We start from the raw sequence: 16,540 nt of genomic DNA, 5'->3' as shown, positions 1-16,540 counted from the left end.
GCGGGCCGGGCCGGAAGTGCGGCGGAGCGGGCTTCCGGGGCCGCTGGTGTGACGTGTCCCGCGCCTGGCGCAGCAGGAAGCGGCGGCGATCGCGGCCCGAGTTCCCGGCGCCGGCCCGACTCCTTCCCCGCTGCCGCCATGCTCGACTTCTTTACCATCTTCTCCAAGGGTGGGCTCGTGCTCTGGTGCTTCCAGGGCGTGAGCGACTCGTGCACGGGGCCCGTGAACGCGCTGATTCGTTCCGTGCTGCTGCAGGTACCGCCCCCGCGGGATCCGGACTCCGGACTCGTCCCCTGACCCGCTGCTGGGAGCCCTGGGACCCCTGGGACGGACCCCGCGCCTCCCGCCCACCCTCGCGGGCCACCCGCCCGGGGCCGTCCACCCCCGCGTCCCCCGACGTCCGCTTCGCTCTCCCGCCCCCTCCGGACCCCCGTCCTGCAACTTTGCGACGCCCCCACCCCCACCCCCACCCCACCCCCACCCCCCGGACCCGGCGCCTCTCGGCGCTTCTTCCCATCCCTCCCTCCGTTCCCCTCGGCGCTGGCGGTTCTGGCGTTTGCAGGCTGGCCCAGGGGCATGGGCAGAACGCCCCTTAGGGACGGCGGCGGGTGGACAGCTGTCGACCTGGCCCCGACCCCGCTTCCCCGCCCGTCCCTCCCTCTCCTCCCGCCACCCAAACTCCTCCTTCTCCCCGCGGGGTGGGGTGGGGGGGTTCCAGCGCGCCGTCCCCTCTCCAGGGTGGGAGACTGGCCAGACTTGGGGTGGGGGTGGGGAGACGAGGGGTCGGGTCCCCTCCCCTGAGGTCATCTCGGGCCCCACCTCTGGGATGTCCAGGGATGCCCTGAACTGAGACGGAGCCCTCGCATTCTTCTGCCAGGAAAGGGGCGGCAACAACTCCTTCACCCACGAGGCGCTCACGCTCAAGTATAAATTGGATAACCAGTTTGAGCTGGTGTTTGTGGTGAGTAGGGGGCGTTTTAGAGGGGGGGCAGATTACAAGTGCGGTGCCCCGCCCTGATTGGCAGGACCCCGGTTCATTGCACCCAGTTAGTTCAGTGCAGGATGAAGCAACCAGCACATCAGGAAGGTGGTGCTGGTGGTGGTGGTGGGGGCGGGGAAGGGAAGAAGCTCCTTGGCTGTCCTGGGGCAGGGACAGCTGCCAGGTGCTGAGGCAGGCTCGGGAGGCCCCGGGCGGGCCGGTGCCCTTACGCTCTGGGCCTGCCAGTCAGCGGATCTCTTGGCCGGTTCCCTGCACAGGTTGGTTTTCAGAAGATTCTAACGCTGACGTATGTGGACAAGTTGATAGACGACGTGCACCGGCTCTTTCGGGACAAGTACCGCACAGAGATCCAGCAGCAAAGTGCCTTAAGTTTACTGAATGGCACTTTTGATTTCCAAAATGACTTCCTGCGGCTCCTGCGGTGAGCAGCCAGAATCACTCTGGGGGGGGGGGGGGGAGGGTTTGAGAGGGGGGCAACACCCAGCAGTTTTCAGGGCATTCTCTTGGCTCTGTGCTCAGGGGGTCACTCCTGGTGGGCTTGGGGGACCATATGGGGTGCCGGGGATCAGAACCGGGTCAGCTGCGTGCAGGGCAAGCGTCCTACCCGCTGTACTATGGCACAAGCCCCACAGAATCCGTTTCGGAGGCTTGTTTGCCTTTACTTCCCCAGGATGGCGCAGGGGAAGACGGGACATGTGGGCAGGGACTCCGCGAACTGCCCTCTCTTGGAACTCTGAGCCATCTCCTTGCCCTTTAGGGAAGCAGAGGAGAGCAGTAAGATCCGGGCTCCCACCACCATGAAGAAGTTCGAAGATTCCGAAAAGGCCAAAAAACCTGTGAGGTCTATGATCGAGACGCGGGGCGAGAAGCCCAAGGAAAAAGCGAAGAACAGCAAAAAGAACAAGGGCGGCAAGAAGGAAAGTGAGTGTGCACACCTCGGACCTCACCGGGCCTGGACTTGAGGCATGGTGGCGCGCCGAAGGGATCTGTGCTTTTGTCATTTTCCTCCCCCGGGCCTCGGACACCCCCCCCCCCCCCCCCCGTCCCCTCCGTGTCCCCCGCCCCCCACCCCTGCCCCCTTCTCTTGGCTTTGTGATCCTCAGGGTATTTTTGCCTGTCGTCGGTCTTGTTGGAATTCGTACCTTTTTCTCCAGTAGGTTTTCTCTGTAACAGGTTCTGATGGCCCTCCGGCTACCGGCAAAGCAGCCCCTACGGAAAAGTTAGTGGGGTCCGAGAATGGTGTAGAACTTTCCAAGGAGGAGCTGATCCGCAGGAAGAGAGAGGAGTTCATTCAGAAGCATGGGCGGGGCATGGACAAGTCAAGGTGAGGGTCTGCCTTGTGTTGTCAATCCTGGACCCCGGCCGTGCGGGGGGTGCTGGGCCCTCTGGCTCTTGGGTGGGCGCTGCCTCTTCTGCTTCCCCGTCCCTCAACCCACTGCCCCCTAATTCTTGGCAGCAAGTCCTCAAAGTCAGATGCTCCAAAGGAGAAGGGCAAAAAAGCGCCACGTGTGTGGGCGCTGGGCGGCTCTGCCAATGAAGTCTTGGATTACAGTGCCCCGGTCACCACCAATGGTGCCCCTGAGGCTGCTCCACCTGAGGACATCAGCTTGGTAAGAAGCACCTGAGACCAGGGTGAAGGTTATATTAGTAGGAAATTGGAAGGGTTGGCTGGAGCTGTAGTACGGGGGTGAGCGATTGCCTTGCATGCGGCTGACCCGGGTCTGAGTCCCCAGCACTGTCTATGGACTCCCGAGTACCACCAGCACTCATTCTTGAGCACAGGGCCAGGAGTAAGCCCTGAGCTCCACCAGGGTGACCCAGGCCCACCCCTTGCCCACTTTGAGGAGATTGGGAGGAAGCAGAGAGCAGACAGCGCCATTGATTCTGAGGGGTGCGGACTTCCCAAATCTAGGAGACAAGCAAGGCCACCAGAGTAGACCCTGGGCTTCCCCTCTCGCAGGAGTGTCCCCAATCCTTCTTCCTTTCCCTGTCTGTCCCAGATTCGGGGGACTGGGCCTGGGGGCCAGCTCCAGGATCTGGACTGCAGCAGCTCGGAGGATGAGGCGGCTGCTCAGAGCACCACGAAACCTAGGTGGGTGGGGAAGGACGTGTGTGTGTGTGTGTGTGTGTGTGTGTGTGTGTGTGTGTGTGTGTGTGTGTGTATAGTGGGTAGGAGTGGGTTGAGGTGTGTGTGTCTATGTGGTGGTGGTGGGGAGGGGGGGACAGTGTGTGATCGGACGGCGGAGAGTGATGGTACCTGGCTGTGTGCACACACCCGCAGTGCTGCCAAGGGGACTCTGGGCGGCATGTTCGGGATGCTGAAAGGCCTCGTCGGTTCCAAGAGCTTGAGCCGTGAAGACATGGAATCCGTGCTGGACAAGATGCGTGACCATCTCATCGGTGAGTTGCAGGCACAGCTGGCTCGGGTCGTGGGGGACCCGGCAGTGGTTTCGCGGTTGCCACAGCCCTGGCACACCTGTCTCCCTCCCCTCAGCTAAGAACGTGGCGGCAGACATTGCCCAGCAGCTCTGTGAATCGGTGGCCAACAAGCTGGAAGGGAAGGTGATGGGGACATTCAGCAGTGAGTATCGCCCGGCACCCGGCGGCTGAGCATGTCGCTTCCGGTCCGACGGGTGGGGCGCGGGGCAAATTCCCGGCCTTCATCTGCAACAGCCCTTAGACCTGCGACTGGGGCTCCTACCACACGGAGGGAATGCCTGTGGGGTACATGCCTGCACAGGCTGCTTGCATCAGCCGACCCCGTTGGCAGCTCACCCTGGGGATTCACGGGTGCACCCCTTCTCATCTCAGCGGTGACTTCCACGGTGAAGCAAGCGCTGCAGGAGTCCCTGGTGCAGATCCTGCAGCCCCAGCGCCGTGTGGACATGCTCCGGGACATCATGGACGCCCAGCGCCACCAGCGCCCTTACGTCGTCACCTTCTGTGGCGTGAACGGCGTGGGCAAGTCCACCAATCTTGCCAAGGTCAGCGACAGGCCCGCCCGCTGGCCTTGCTGCCCACTGCAGGCCTCCGCAGCTCTGGCTCCAGCGGCGCTCTCTGCCTCTTGCAGATCTCCTTCTGGCTGCTCGAGAACGGCTTCAGTGTCCTCATCGCGGCCTGCGACACCTTCCGGGCAGGGGCCGTGGAGCAGCTGCGCACGCACACCCGGCGCCTGAGCACTCTGCACCCGCCCGAGAACCACGGGGGCCGCACCATGGTGCAGCTGTTCGAAAAGGGCTACGGCAAGGATGCAGCGGGCATCGCCATGGAGGCCATCGCCTTTGGTAACAGCGCTCAGGCCGGGCCGTGCCGGGCCGGACCTTCCGGTGCTCCTGGGGGATGGGCGAAGTCAGGGTTACCTCCCACCAAGTGAGCGGTGTGGCCCAAGGACCGGCGACTGGCGGAGCTGTGCCCGGCAGACCCCCAGCCCAGTCTCCCTGGGGCTCCTCCCCACCACGGCGCTCCTTTTTCCTGAGTAGGCCTGATGGGTTGGTTTTCCCCTTGTACTTCACGCTGCACCCGAGGCTGGGCTCGGAGGTTTTGAGAGGAAGTGGGGTGCAGCGAGGCCTGGGAGTTCAAGGCTGACCACTTTCTCTCCCACTAGCCCGGAACCAAGGCTTTGATGTGGTGCTGGTGGACACAGCTGGCCGCATGCAGGACAATGCCCCGCTGATGACTGCCCTGGCCAAGCTCATCACTGTCAACACGCCCGACTTGGTGCTGTTTGTGGGCGAGGCCTTAGTGGGCAACGAGGCTGTGGACCAGCTGGTAAGGGCCAGCACCCCCTCGCCTCCCATCCTCGGCGTTGGCCTGGCTGTTCCCTCTTACACGCAGCGCATTTCTCCTTTCCAGGTCAAGTTCAACAGAGCTTTGGCCGACCATTCTATGGCTCAAACACCTCGGCTCATTGATGGCATTGTCCTTACCAAATTTGATACCATTGATGACAAGGTAGAGATGCCACACCCCGGGGAGCCTGGGAGGGCCGTGGCATCTGCGTCCTGTTCCGGAGGAGGCAAAGACTTGCGGCCTCCGGCTGATGGGTGTCTCCTCTCTGCCCTGCAGGTGGGAGCTGCTATTTCTATGACCTACATCACGAGCAAACCCATCGTCTTCGTGGGCACAGGGCAGACCTACTGTGATCTCCGCAGTCTTAACGCCAAGGCTGTGGTGGCTGCCCTCATGAAGGCTTAATGTGGCTCTCGCCCAATACCAAATCGTCGCTTCCCCCCAAAGCCCCGATTCCTGTATCAAGAATGTGCTTTAGAGTATGTGTGAGCAACTTGTCTCGGTTGTGTCGCGAAGAGTGAGGGGAGCGCCGCCCGCCCCCGCGTTCGCCTCGCCTCCACGTGCAGGGAGGGCCTAATCATGTTCCGGTCACTGCCCCGCTCTGCCCACCGCGGCGTCCCCCTCACTCTGCCCACAGACTTGGTCTCCTTACAGCTTCGACCAATGGTTGGAAGACCCAACACTAGAGCTAGCTGTGCTAACGCGGGTGGCCGCGGGGTGCGCAGGCACGGGGAGCCGTCTGCGGACACAGCCCCGCTGGGCTGAGACGCCTGGCGCGAGCACCCGGCCCGCGGTGGCCCGTTTAGGATACATAGCTTTCAGTCCCCGTGGCCAGGCGGATGCCCACTGCCCCGTGGTGTGTACGGCTTGTTTTTAATTGCTGCTAATCCCGATGATGACCCCCAGCCCCAGTGTGTCCCCAAAGCATCAGCTAGGCCAGAGTGACGTATTACAGATGAGTGAAAACTGAGCCCCCACTTTCCTCTGAGATAGATAAAGGGAGCTGCACTGCAGTGTTGCGTTGGGCTACTCAGCGCCCCCACCCCAACCCCCGGAATCCAGATGTGAGCGTGCATGTTCCCCTTCCCGGGAGACACCAGCCGTCGGGAGGGTCTGCAAGTTGCCACTGCGCCTGCCCCACTGGCCTCGCGCGGGTCCCGGCTTCCTCCTCCTCTACAGTGCCTGGTAGCCAAGTGCTACGCTGAAGAACAGAAGCCCGTTCCCGTGGTCCCGTGGCTTGGTGTTACAGACGTGCGCTCAGTGCGAGAAGGTGAAGGCGGTCTGCCCAGAGAAACACATAATTTATATAAGAAAATAAATTTCATATGTAAATTGCTTTGTAGGCCTTGGAGTTCTTTTAGACATACTTTATAAAACTTAGGATCCTACCGCACACTCACTGGTTTCAGACTCACGGAAGGACCACTCTGGGACAGCCGGTAGCAAGGGAAAGAACAGAGAGGTTTAAAACGTCAACGGAAGGACCAATGTGAGGCCTGCGGTAAGTCGGTGAGGCGCTTTCTCTAAAAGTGGAGCCAGGGTCCCGGGAAGTAAACGAACAAGCTTTTAATACAACGCAATTATGTAAAATACTGTACACTGTAAAAGAGCTAGAAAACTAGGGCTTCAAGTCATGTTTTAAAAAAGCCATGAGCTCAGTTGAAAAACCAAGTGTAGAGTACAAAACTGCAGCAGGGCCTGGGGGTTCCACAGCGCCTGGGTCCCACATCCGTGTCGTCGTGTGGTAGTCGGTAGGAGGGTCACTGTGCCAGCCTGGGGCTGCGTGGGGGGCCCCTGGGCTCTTGGGTTTCTTGAATGGGAACACATACAGGGCGTCAAGAACCAGCTGGCACGAAGACAGTTGGAACAGGACCCCCATTTCCCGCCCCACCCCAGCCTTCCACTTTTGGGTTTTCGTACTCCAAGGAGCTGCATTGGGTTCTTGCAAATGTACTTGTTAAACACTGTCCAAGGCAGGGCCTTCCAGCTCAGGCTCCACTGGCTGCTCCTGTCGCTCCCTCATGTGCTACAGTCTGTGGAGAGAGATTGAGAGACGTGTCACAGAAGAGGCTTGAACATGTGAAGCGACCCAGAGACTACAGCCCAGCCTAACCACTGAGGGTGCAACACGTCTCAGGAGCGTGGCAGAATCTTGAAAACTTGATAGGGAAAGACACATACTTAGGGGTAAATTGGTTCTCCCAAGGTCTGACCTAAGTCCTAGCAAACATTTTCTGCGGCCAAGGTGACGGCAAGACTAGGACACGGCCTACCTCTTTCGTTGTGTGCTGTGGAGGACCCGTTCAGCTGGCCGTCTCTCACCATCCCTGCGGAACAGAACGGATGTCAGTGTCAGGCGTTTGGAACTCCCCATGGGAGCAGAGAGCCGGCTCCAAAGGGAGACGCGGATTTGAGCAAGGGGCTGACCCCAGGATGGTGTCACGGAGACACCAGCGCATGTTCGAAGACTGGGAGGTGGGCAGAAGCCCTGGGTTAGCCGGCAGGTCACTGGGTCAGATCCCAGGGAAGCAGAAAGGTCCCTGCGCGCTCAGAGGCAAGACATTTTACACGGTGAAGGGGGCGCTGCTGTCCTGCACCAGTTTCTGGTAAGAGTCAGGAATTCGAGCTGACTGAGAGGGTGCACAGCAGTCCCGTGGGCAAATTAAACTGAGTGGAAAAGTGACTCTCCTGCAGTGTAAATGCACTAGATCTGCACCATTCCTCCGGGGCCAGCAGCCCTGTGCTGACTGGTTATAGGAAAGATTCTGTTTCTCAATCACATGAACCACATTTCAAATATTCATCAGCCACCAAGGTTCTGTGGTTAGGCTGCTGAATGGTGACGAAAGGGTATGTTTTATTGCAGCAATGTCTACGGGTCAGCGCTGGGTGACCCTGGTACAGAAAAATATACTAAACAACAGCCTTATGGAAAGAAAGAAGCATCAGAACCGTACCGGCTAGGAAAAACAACTTACGTGACAGGCAAATAAAAAGAGTACCATAGGGGCTGGAGTGATAGCACAGCGGGTAGGGCGTTTGCCTTGCATGCGGCCGACCCAGGTTCGATTCCCAGCATCCCATATGGACCCCTGAGCACCGCCAGGAGTAATTCCTGAGTGTATGAGCCAGGAGTAACCCCTGTGCACCGCCAGGTGTGACCCCCCCCCAAAAGAGTACTATAGAGTAGCATTTTTCTCTTGAAAGTACCTAAGTGATAGTCATCGACCACTAAAATGTGCCACAAATATAATTTGGTTAATTATATTGTAAGTTCACGCCAAGGAAGTTACTGGCAAAAGGAAAGAGCGGGACTGGATGTATTACTCATTACAATAGTACTTAAAAGAGAAAAACAGTAAAAGAAAATTTGCCCAATCACATAGGGGAGTATCAGTAAATCTTAAGAGCCACACTGGAACAGAGTATTAAAAAATAGTGACTTTGGATACAGCCCAAGAGAAGGACCACATGGAGGGCGGGAACCACAGATCCCGGAGGGGGGGAAAAAAAATACAGGTTCCAAAAAGAGCCGAGATCACCGGGAAGTCCCAGATGGGGTAGGTACCGCATCCCGCCTCCCCCAGATGGAACCCCGGTGACCAGAAGCCTCTACAAGCACAGCTTGAGTATGCGGGAACTAGGACTTTTTCTTAAAACCGCGCGGCCACCCGACATCTCTCTATATACAAAGTGATCAATGGGAAGTAAACCACCCAACCTTTCTCCCTGAAAATCAGAGTTAAGTTTGGAGCACGGCCACAGCCCCAGAAACACAAGGACTTAATGCAGAACCCAGCAGCTTGGAGCAGAAAAGTGAAAGGACTATGTGTTAATCCAGGCCATCATGTCTGCCAGGAGGGGAAAGGGTGTTGCCCCATTCGCCCTCTCTTCTCTGGAAAGAAAGATGGTGGCCGCATGGGAGCCTTGTGGACAGCAGGTATGAGCCGGGGGTGTTGGGGGCGACTAAAACCTCATGGGAAGGGGAGCGTTCCGGTCTGTCCTTCACGCCCTACCGAGGTCACCAGTTGCCCCCCACGAGCGGCTCTCCAGCATGGCCACGGCCCCAGAAGCACAAGGACTTAATGCAGAACCCAGCAGCTTGGAGCAGAAAAGTGAATGGACTATGCGTTAATCCAGGCCATCATGTCTGCCCAGAGGGGAAAGGGTGTTGTCCCATTCGCCCTCTCTTCTCTGGAAAGAAAGATGGCGGCCGCATGGGAGCCTTGTGGACAGCAGGTATGAGCCGGGGGTATGGGGGCGACTAAAACCTCATAGGAAGGGGGGTGTTCCAGTCCGTCCTTCACGCCCTACCGAGGTCACCAGTTGCCCCCCACGAGCGGCTCTCCAGCACAGCCACGGCCCCAGAAGCACAAGGACTTAATGCAGAACCCAGCGGCTTGGAGCAGAAAAGTGAACGGACTATGCATTAATCCAGGCCATCAAGTCTGCCGGAGGGGAAAGGGTGTTGCCCCATTCGCCCTCTCCTCTCTGGAAAGAAAGATGGCGGCCGCATGGGAGCCTTGTGGACAGCAAGTTTGAGCCGGGGGTGTGGGGGCGACTAAAACCTCATGGGAAGGGGGGCGTTTCGGTCCGCCCTTCACGCCCTACCGAGGCCACCAGTTGCCCCCAACAAGCGGCTCTCCAGCACGGCCACGACTCTAGAACACAGAAACCAATTTCTTAACTATCTGACTTTCAGTAGAAATACTTCCAGGGTCAATAGGTAAAATAGCAGAAATCCAAAACCAACATTTAATTCTTGAACCCAGCTGTAGAAAGCAAATCACTTCACAATACTTTTTCAGCATGTCTGATTTGGGGGGGGAGGGTAAACTCTAAATAATAGTGGTGAATCTTTTATTGAAACAATGAATCTAATCAAAGCAGATAGAGTGTTAACTAGAATTCATCTGCCCCACAGGGACTGAGAGGGGTGGGGGGTGGGGTTTTATTGGGGTTCTTCATGGTAAAAAATAAGTATTGGTAAAGGAAAATGTGTTTGATATTTGCATGACTGAGACCTAAACCTGAAAGCTTTGTAACCTTTCCCACAGTGATTCAATAAATAAATTAAAAAATTAAAAAAAAAAGAAGTAATACCACGACCACTTACAAAAAAAAAAAAAGTGACTTTGAAGACTGTAGCCAGGTGGGAAAAAGTAGAATCCAGTACTGACTAGACAATAAACTTAGTTTACAACGAAGCAGCGGGGACATGTCACTCACTGGAAACATGCCAATTAGGGGCTTATATAATGGTCATGAACAGGATATAAAGCGAATACCAAGCACGACAGGCATCAAACACTGGAGAGACCAGCAAATAACAAACAACTCCTGCTATGAGAGAGAGAGAGACAGACAGACAGACAGACAGACACAGAGTGCACATCTATTTCAAAGGTCACATAGGCTCCTGCTGAAAGGGAGAGGGAGAGAGAGAGAGCGCACATCTCAAGTGCCACGGAGGCTCCTACTGAGAGCAAGTGAGAGGCAGCGAGAGAGAGAGAGAGAGAGAGAGAGAGAGAGAGAGAGAGAGAGAGAGAGAGCGCTAGTGCACATCTCTCTCAAAGGCCATATATGCTCCTGAGAGAGCAAGTGCAAGGGGGGTGGGGCGCTCAGAGGAGCATCTACCTCAAAGAACACACAGGCACACAGGAGGTAACTTTGGCTTATCTCGAAATCAAACAAATGCAACTGTTACTAACCTAAAACTGTTGTGTGGGCAACAGTTTCTATTCATCTTTGGACAAAGCCTACACAGCTACTAAAAAAATCTGTGCCACTCTTTGTGCATACTTCGTTTGCATCAAGGAGAGATCTGGCACAGAACTGCAATCCAGAGTGCTGCTAGGGCTGCCTACAACTTCAGCATCTTCCCTGGGTCGACCTCAGAACGTGGAGGGAAAGAAATGAAGGGCTGGGGATGTGACAGTGCATCTGTCCTGCATGGACGGGGCCTCCCGGTACGAGGCCCTTGGTTTGATCCCCAGCACTGCACAGCATGGCCAGACCCTGGGCATGTTTTACTAATGAACAGAGCGTGAGTCCCAATGTGTGCATGGAGCAGGATAAACAGCAGGAAACATGTTTCCCCAGAGGAGCTGACTTCATGGGACAAACGCACACACACGTCTTTCTAGGGGCTGAACAGTCTTCAGGGTTCTGCCTTCGGGGATGGTGACTTGTTTTTACAAGGAATCAACTCATCAAAGCAAAGTCACAGGGAGGAAGAGCTGGTGGGATTGCTCATCAGAACAGAATTCCACGGAAGCAATTCGATTCAGAGAAGAACCCTGAGGATGATAATTAGATGTAAGGAAAGTTCTTGATACGTTAGATCTGCCTCTAATGGGCCTCCTGAGATGCATTCAAGCTGACAATAAAACTTCATAATAAAGCGGCACTTCCCTTTCTTTGGGGGTGGGGGCGGGCTGTCTTCCCAGCTCAGCCCAGCAGTGCTGGTGGCCTAGGTGGTGCTGGGGATTAAATTTGGGGCCCTGTGAATGCAAAGCATGTTCCAGCCTTGGACTGTGGCCACATTCCCTGCAGGGACACTTTCGGTAACATACTTAAGTAAAACAGCGAAGTTTCTTTGGCTCTGGGTAAGTGACTGAGAATTGGCCATACCCTGGGTGTAGGTTTTCAGGAAAGGTTTTCGGTTTAGTTTGGGGTCAAACCAGGCAACACTCACGACTTACTCCTGGCTCTGAGGTCAGGGACTGTAAGGGGTACTGGGGATCTAGCCTGGGTCCACGTGTAAGACAAGCACTTACCCGCTGTACTCTTTCTTCAGTCCCACTGAAAGGTTTTTACGTGCATTCATCAACCCAGCCAAGATCAAGGGGATTGGGAACGTGCCTGGAGCCACTAATAAACGGAACCGTTTATGTCGCTTGTGCTCTTTCTAAAACCTAGAAGGGGCTGGGATGTGGCTCAGTGGCAGAGTATTTGCTTCGCATGTGGGAGGTCCCAGGTTCGATACCTGGTACCACACAGTCACCCAAAGTACCACAGGGAGAATTCCTGAGCACTAAGCCAGGAGGAGCCCCTAAGCACAGCCATGTGTGCCCACCACCTCCTCAAAAAAAAAAAAAAAACACCACACACACACACACACACACACAACCCTACAGGTGAAATGTTGAGTGGCAACAGGAGGAAGTAAGGCAAGTCAACGGGCCAGATCCTCTGCAGGGACACGGAGAGACTGTGGGGCTGGGACAAGCTGAGCCACAACTCACAGACCTGTTTTCTACATGTTTTCTGCAGGCATACATTTTCTCCACAGGCAGAAAACACACTTTTCTTGGAAGGCTTCGCTGTATTTCCTCGGTAGTGCTCAAGTGGGTGTACTCACAGAATTCCATTAGCTGGGACATTTTAGGCTGCTTCCAGTATTTTGCCATTAGGCATGACACAATCACATTCATGCAAACGGGGACGTGGGCAACTGCCCAATTACCTTCTTAGGGGAAATGTCTGAGCTGTACTGGGTTTCTGGGCCATGGAATTTAAATCGCCGAACATATTCCAAATTCAGAAGTGCTTTACTAACTTTATCGTCCCACTGGCATCACATCAATCTATTTCTGTCCTCCGCGCCTTAGCCAAAAGCGAGCTATTCTGAAACCGAAGTGCTCTCACGGATAACTAGGAGAGGCTGACAGCTCTGCTGCCTGATGGTGCTGCTGAGCTGCAGGGCAACTGTGGCCACTTTCCTGCTACCCACCTGGCCCCGGTCTAAGCTGTGGACAGGCCGTGCCCTCCCTCCGGCATCTGGCAAAGATGCCCCCTGCTCTCATCCTGGGACCGAGCGGAGCTGTTACAGACACCCACAGAAGGCCGACGGCGCTGGCTCTCGGACCCGGGGCGGGAGGGACTTGGAACATCTCACCTGTTCTGCCCCGCGTGGAGATCTCACACGTCAGCCTCCTGAAATACTCGGGGAGATCAGCGTATTCGTTCCCGTAAGAGATGACCTTGATCCCTTTGTCCAGCATGTTTTCTCGCAGTTTCTTGAACTCATCGACATCTCCCCTCCGGACCAGCATGAAGTGCTCCAGGTCGGATTTGTGCTTGACCGCTTCCAGGAAAAGGGCTTGAAAAGTGGTGTCGTCCACAGTCCAACCGCAGCCCAAGAAGAGGAAGGACTTGTTTTCGTAGAGTTTCTGAATCTCTCTCTTGCAGGAAAAGAAACCATGAGTCAGGGACCCTGTGACGGCACGAGACACGCATGCCACTCCCGCGGCTGTCGGGCTGCAGGGCGCAGACAGTGGCAAGCGACTGACCACAGCTGAGAGGGCTCATCTTGCCTGCCCTGCCCTGACTGGCACGCTGCCGGTTCACCGCTCAGCCTATCTCCACGCTGACACTGGCCTACCCGAATCCTGTGGTTGGTTTTTCAGTTTGGTTGTGCCCAGGGGCCATGACCTAAGGCAATGAGCAGGTCTTCCATGAATCTTACTCTTTCTGTGGGCCTTTCTTAGCTCTTCTTTTTAAGGGGCTGCACCAGGCAGTGCTCAGTCCTGGCAATGGTCAGGGGATGAAATCTGGGTCAGCTGCATGCAAAGCCAGCACCCTACCCCACGGTACTGTGTCTCTGGCCCCTAGTGGCCTTTTGCCTCACGCACTGAACCATGAATTGCTGGATGATGACCCCATCGTATTTCACTCTTAGAATGTCACCCTGGAGTCTGTGTGTCCACACACACACACACACACACACACACACACACACACACACACACCACGTTAAGAGGTGACTATGACAAGGTCATTCCACTCCATGGAGGTGTACCTGGAGTCTGTGTGTCTACATACACACACACACACACACACACACACACACACACACACCACATTAAGAGGTGACTATGACAAGGTCATTCCACTCCATGGAGGTGTACCTGGAATCTGTGTGTCTACACACACACACACACACACACACACACACACACACACACACACACCACGTTAAGAGGTGACTATGACAAGGTCATTCCACTCCATGGAGGTGTACCTGGAGTCTGTGTGTCTACACACACACACACACACACACACACACACACACACACACACACTACGTTAAGAGGTGACTATGACAAGGTCATTCCACTCCATGGAGGTGTACCTGGAGTCTGTGTGTCTACACACACACACACACATACACCACACACGTTAAGAGGTGGCTGTGACAAGGTCATTCCACTCCATGGAGGTGTACCTGGAGTCTGTGTGTCTACACACACACACACACACACACCCACACGTTAAGAGATGGCTGTGACAAGGTCATTCCAGTCCATGGAGGTGTAGTCAGAACAAATGTCAGGTCAAGAAAAGGTGAGAACAGGTCCCTGGTACGTCTGACATTCCCACATTTCCTTGGTCTTCCTTTTCTGCCTCATGTGATGGTGCCACTAGCGGACGCTCTTCTCAGTGCTGGGGACCAGTCCGACGCTCCCCACCTACCACTGACAGGGTTCACTTCTGCAGCCTAAGTCCATGGATTCACAGCAAGCCTGTCCCTACTCACACAGTCTCCTCAGAAAGTGGGCGCCAGTAAAAGGCTAGTAAAAACCCTCAGTCCTGGCACACTAAAGGTTAACCCCACCCAACACAGAGGCTATGGTGCACTGATGCTGGGTGCAGCCTTCCGCTTGGGATCAAGGGGAGCACCGCCCAGGAGGCAGCGCCACTCACCATCACCTCTGTGTTTCTGAGCACGTTCTGGTAGCCGGCGGGGTGCAGGACGATGCCACTGGGATTGGTGTAGACGCCGTGGATGTGGAGCACGCTCAGCTTCCGCTTCTCCTGAGCCCACTCGAGGACCTGCGAGGCACAGACAGAGCTCAGCCGGGTGGGCAGGACCCCAGGCAGGCCTCTGAGGACGGGCTTCTCTCGCCTGTCCACTGCGTGGTGGCAGCATGAGAAGGCCCCGGTGGACACGACCTCAACGGCCAGCTTAGGCCCGACTACATAATGGGCGGCATTCACCCTGTTGGTTTCTCCTCGAAAACGGCCATCAAAATCAGACCTTGTCACCATTCACAGTCGGGAAGAGGGGTTTTGCCACCGGTGACCCAGATGCGGCAGCTCCGGTCAGTCTCAGGAACGAGCCCTGAGATGCCCGGCCCAGAACTCCGTGCTCTTGTGCAGTCCCATTTCACAGACAGCAGGCTTACATGTGATGACTTGCTCTAGCCTAGAGGGCCCGTAATAAACGTGACCATCTGATCCCACCCAGCCTTGGTCTGGCCACCGGTGACTGCGGCCGTGCATGGGGACCACAAAACCTTTCAGCTGCTTGGACGAGCTGCTGAGTCTGGCTCAAATGGTGGATTCACTCTCCCAGCCGCACCCCCCACCCCTCGCCACCTCCCCCGCAAAGGCTGTTGTAAGCACCAAGTTTCAGGGAAGTTCTTCGAGAGCAACTGGCAAGCAATGAAGGAATCACATTGCAGGTGCCTCTGAGTGTTCGAGAAGGCTACCAACCAAGGACCATCACTTCGAGACAGTTCCATTTTCCTGAGGAGAGGAGTGAGCACAGTGCGTTCTGGTGACGCTTGGCGGGGGGGAGCAGCATGGGGGACGGGGCCACGCTAGAATTCAGGCACTTCCGCCACTCTTGAGTCCCATTCCACACCTGAACATTTCAGTGTCGCCCTGACTGTGGGTTCCAAAACACCCAGTGAACCTCAAGACTGCAAGAAGCAAACAAGCAGGGAAACCCTCACTCTGATGGAGGCCAGAGGGATGACCTGGATGGACCTCTGGCTTCCGGCGTGATTCAGAGACGGCCTGGGAGCTGTTCCCATGGCGAGATCTCATTTTTAAGATCTCATTTGTTCGAGCGCTGAAATTTTGATCAATGTCCCAGGTGCTACCTTAGACATCAGATCAAGGGGGGCTGATGGCGGGAGCTGTTTGAAGGGAGTTCCTATCCCTGTGGGGTACAGGCCAGCAAACCAACTACCCGGGCTAGAAGTGGAAGGGACATGGAGGATGTGGGTGCCGTCCAGCGCTGTCCGACCCAGGGTGCCCGAGAAAGGCCCTGAGGCGGGGACCTGGGCTGGACAGGAGCAGGAGAAATGAGGGCTCTGGGGAGGGAGCGGGGCTGGACGTCATGTCCACCAGAGAACACCCGTCTTCCTGGCACCATCTCTCTCACTCTGATTCTTCTTTAAAAGCTGGCTCCGGGGCTGGAGCGAGAGCACAGCAGGTAGGGCGTTTGCCTTGCACGCGACCAACCCGGGTTCGATTCTCAGAATCCCATATGGTCCCCCAAGCACCGCCAGGAGTAATTCCTGAGTGCAGAGTCAGGAGCAACCCCTGAGCATCGCCGGGTGTGACCCCACAAAGCAAAATAAAAAAAAAAAAAGCTGGTTTCGCAGTCAGCCAAATTCCAAGAGCGTCAGGAGGGCTATAGCTCCGGCAGAGGGAGTACTGTATTGCTGTTGGTGCTGGGGATCAAACCCCGGGGCCTCACAAAGGCGGAGCCACCTTCCTGGCCCTGTGGAGGCAGTGATGTGACAGCGAATGCCAGTGGGCGAGTCACGCATCTATTCAAGCCACTCAGCTAAGAGGCCAGGGATGTCACTCAATGGATCACGCGCAGAATATGGGAGCCCCTATATTCAGTACCCAGCACCAAGTCAGGGTAGCCTCCAGAGCACTGGGTGTGGCCCCCGAACAAAACCCAAACTTTCTTTTGCTGGGCTCCACATCACACACAAAGGCAGGTTC

The 16,540-nt window shown here is 56.1% G+C and overlaps 2 protein-coding genes across 3 annotated transcripts in view; one reads left to right on the top strand and one right to left on the bottom strand.

Moving 5' to 3' along the window:
- The first annotated feature begins 26 nt into the window (after positions 1-26).
- On the top strand, positions 27-6,125 carry SRPRA (SRP receptor subunit alpha). The gene is made up of 14 exons (XM_056107495.1): positions 27-255; positions 878-961; positions 1,258-1,421; positions 1,758-1,921; positions 2,174-2,324; positions 2,457-2,610; positions 3,001-3,092; positions 3,282-3,400; positions 3,495-3,581; positions 3,812-3,984; positions 4,071-4,284; positions 4,605-4,768; positions 4,853-4,951; positions 5,066-6,125. Exons 1-14 carry the CDS (start codon positions 139-141, stop codon positions 5,192-5,194), a joined length of 1,911 nt encoding a protein of 636 aa, XP_055963470.1. The 5' UTR covers positions 27-138; the 3' UTR covers positions 5,195-6,125.
- Positions 6,126-6,340: 215 nt separating this feature from the next.
- The window catches only part of FAM118B (family with sequence similarity 118 member B), a 43,936-nt gene continuing 33,736 nt past the window's right edge, over positions 6,341-16,540 (bottom strand). For both annotated transcript variants that reach the window (XM_056107607.1, XM_056107608.1), the window contains exons 6-9: positions 14,498-14,626; positions 12,690-12,975; positions 7,063-7,116; positions 6,341-6,822 (exon numbers count right to left, since the gene is read on the bottom strand). In XM_056107607.1, coding sequence (XP_055963582.1) covers positions 6,809-6,822; positions 7,063-7,116; positions 12,690-12,975; positions 14,498-14,626 — 483 coding nt within the window. In that variant the 3' untranslated portion in view covers positions 6,341-6,808. The remainder of the gene's footprint in view (positions 6,823-7,062; positions 7,117-12,689; positions 12,976-14,497; positions 14,627-16,540) is intronic.

Source organism: Sorex fumeus, unplaced genomic scaffold (assembly GCF_029834395.1).
Source record: "Sorex fumeus unplaced genomic scaffold, SorFum_2.1 ptg000169l, whole genome shotgun sequence".
NCBI lineage: Eukaryota > Metazoa > Chordata > Mammalia > Eulipotyphla > Soricidae > Sorex > Sorex fumeus.
This window is presented reverse-complemented; position numbering and strand designations above follow the sequence as displayed.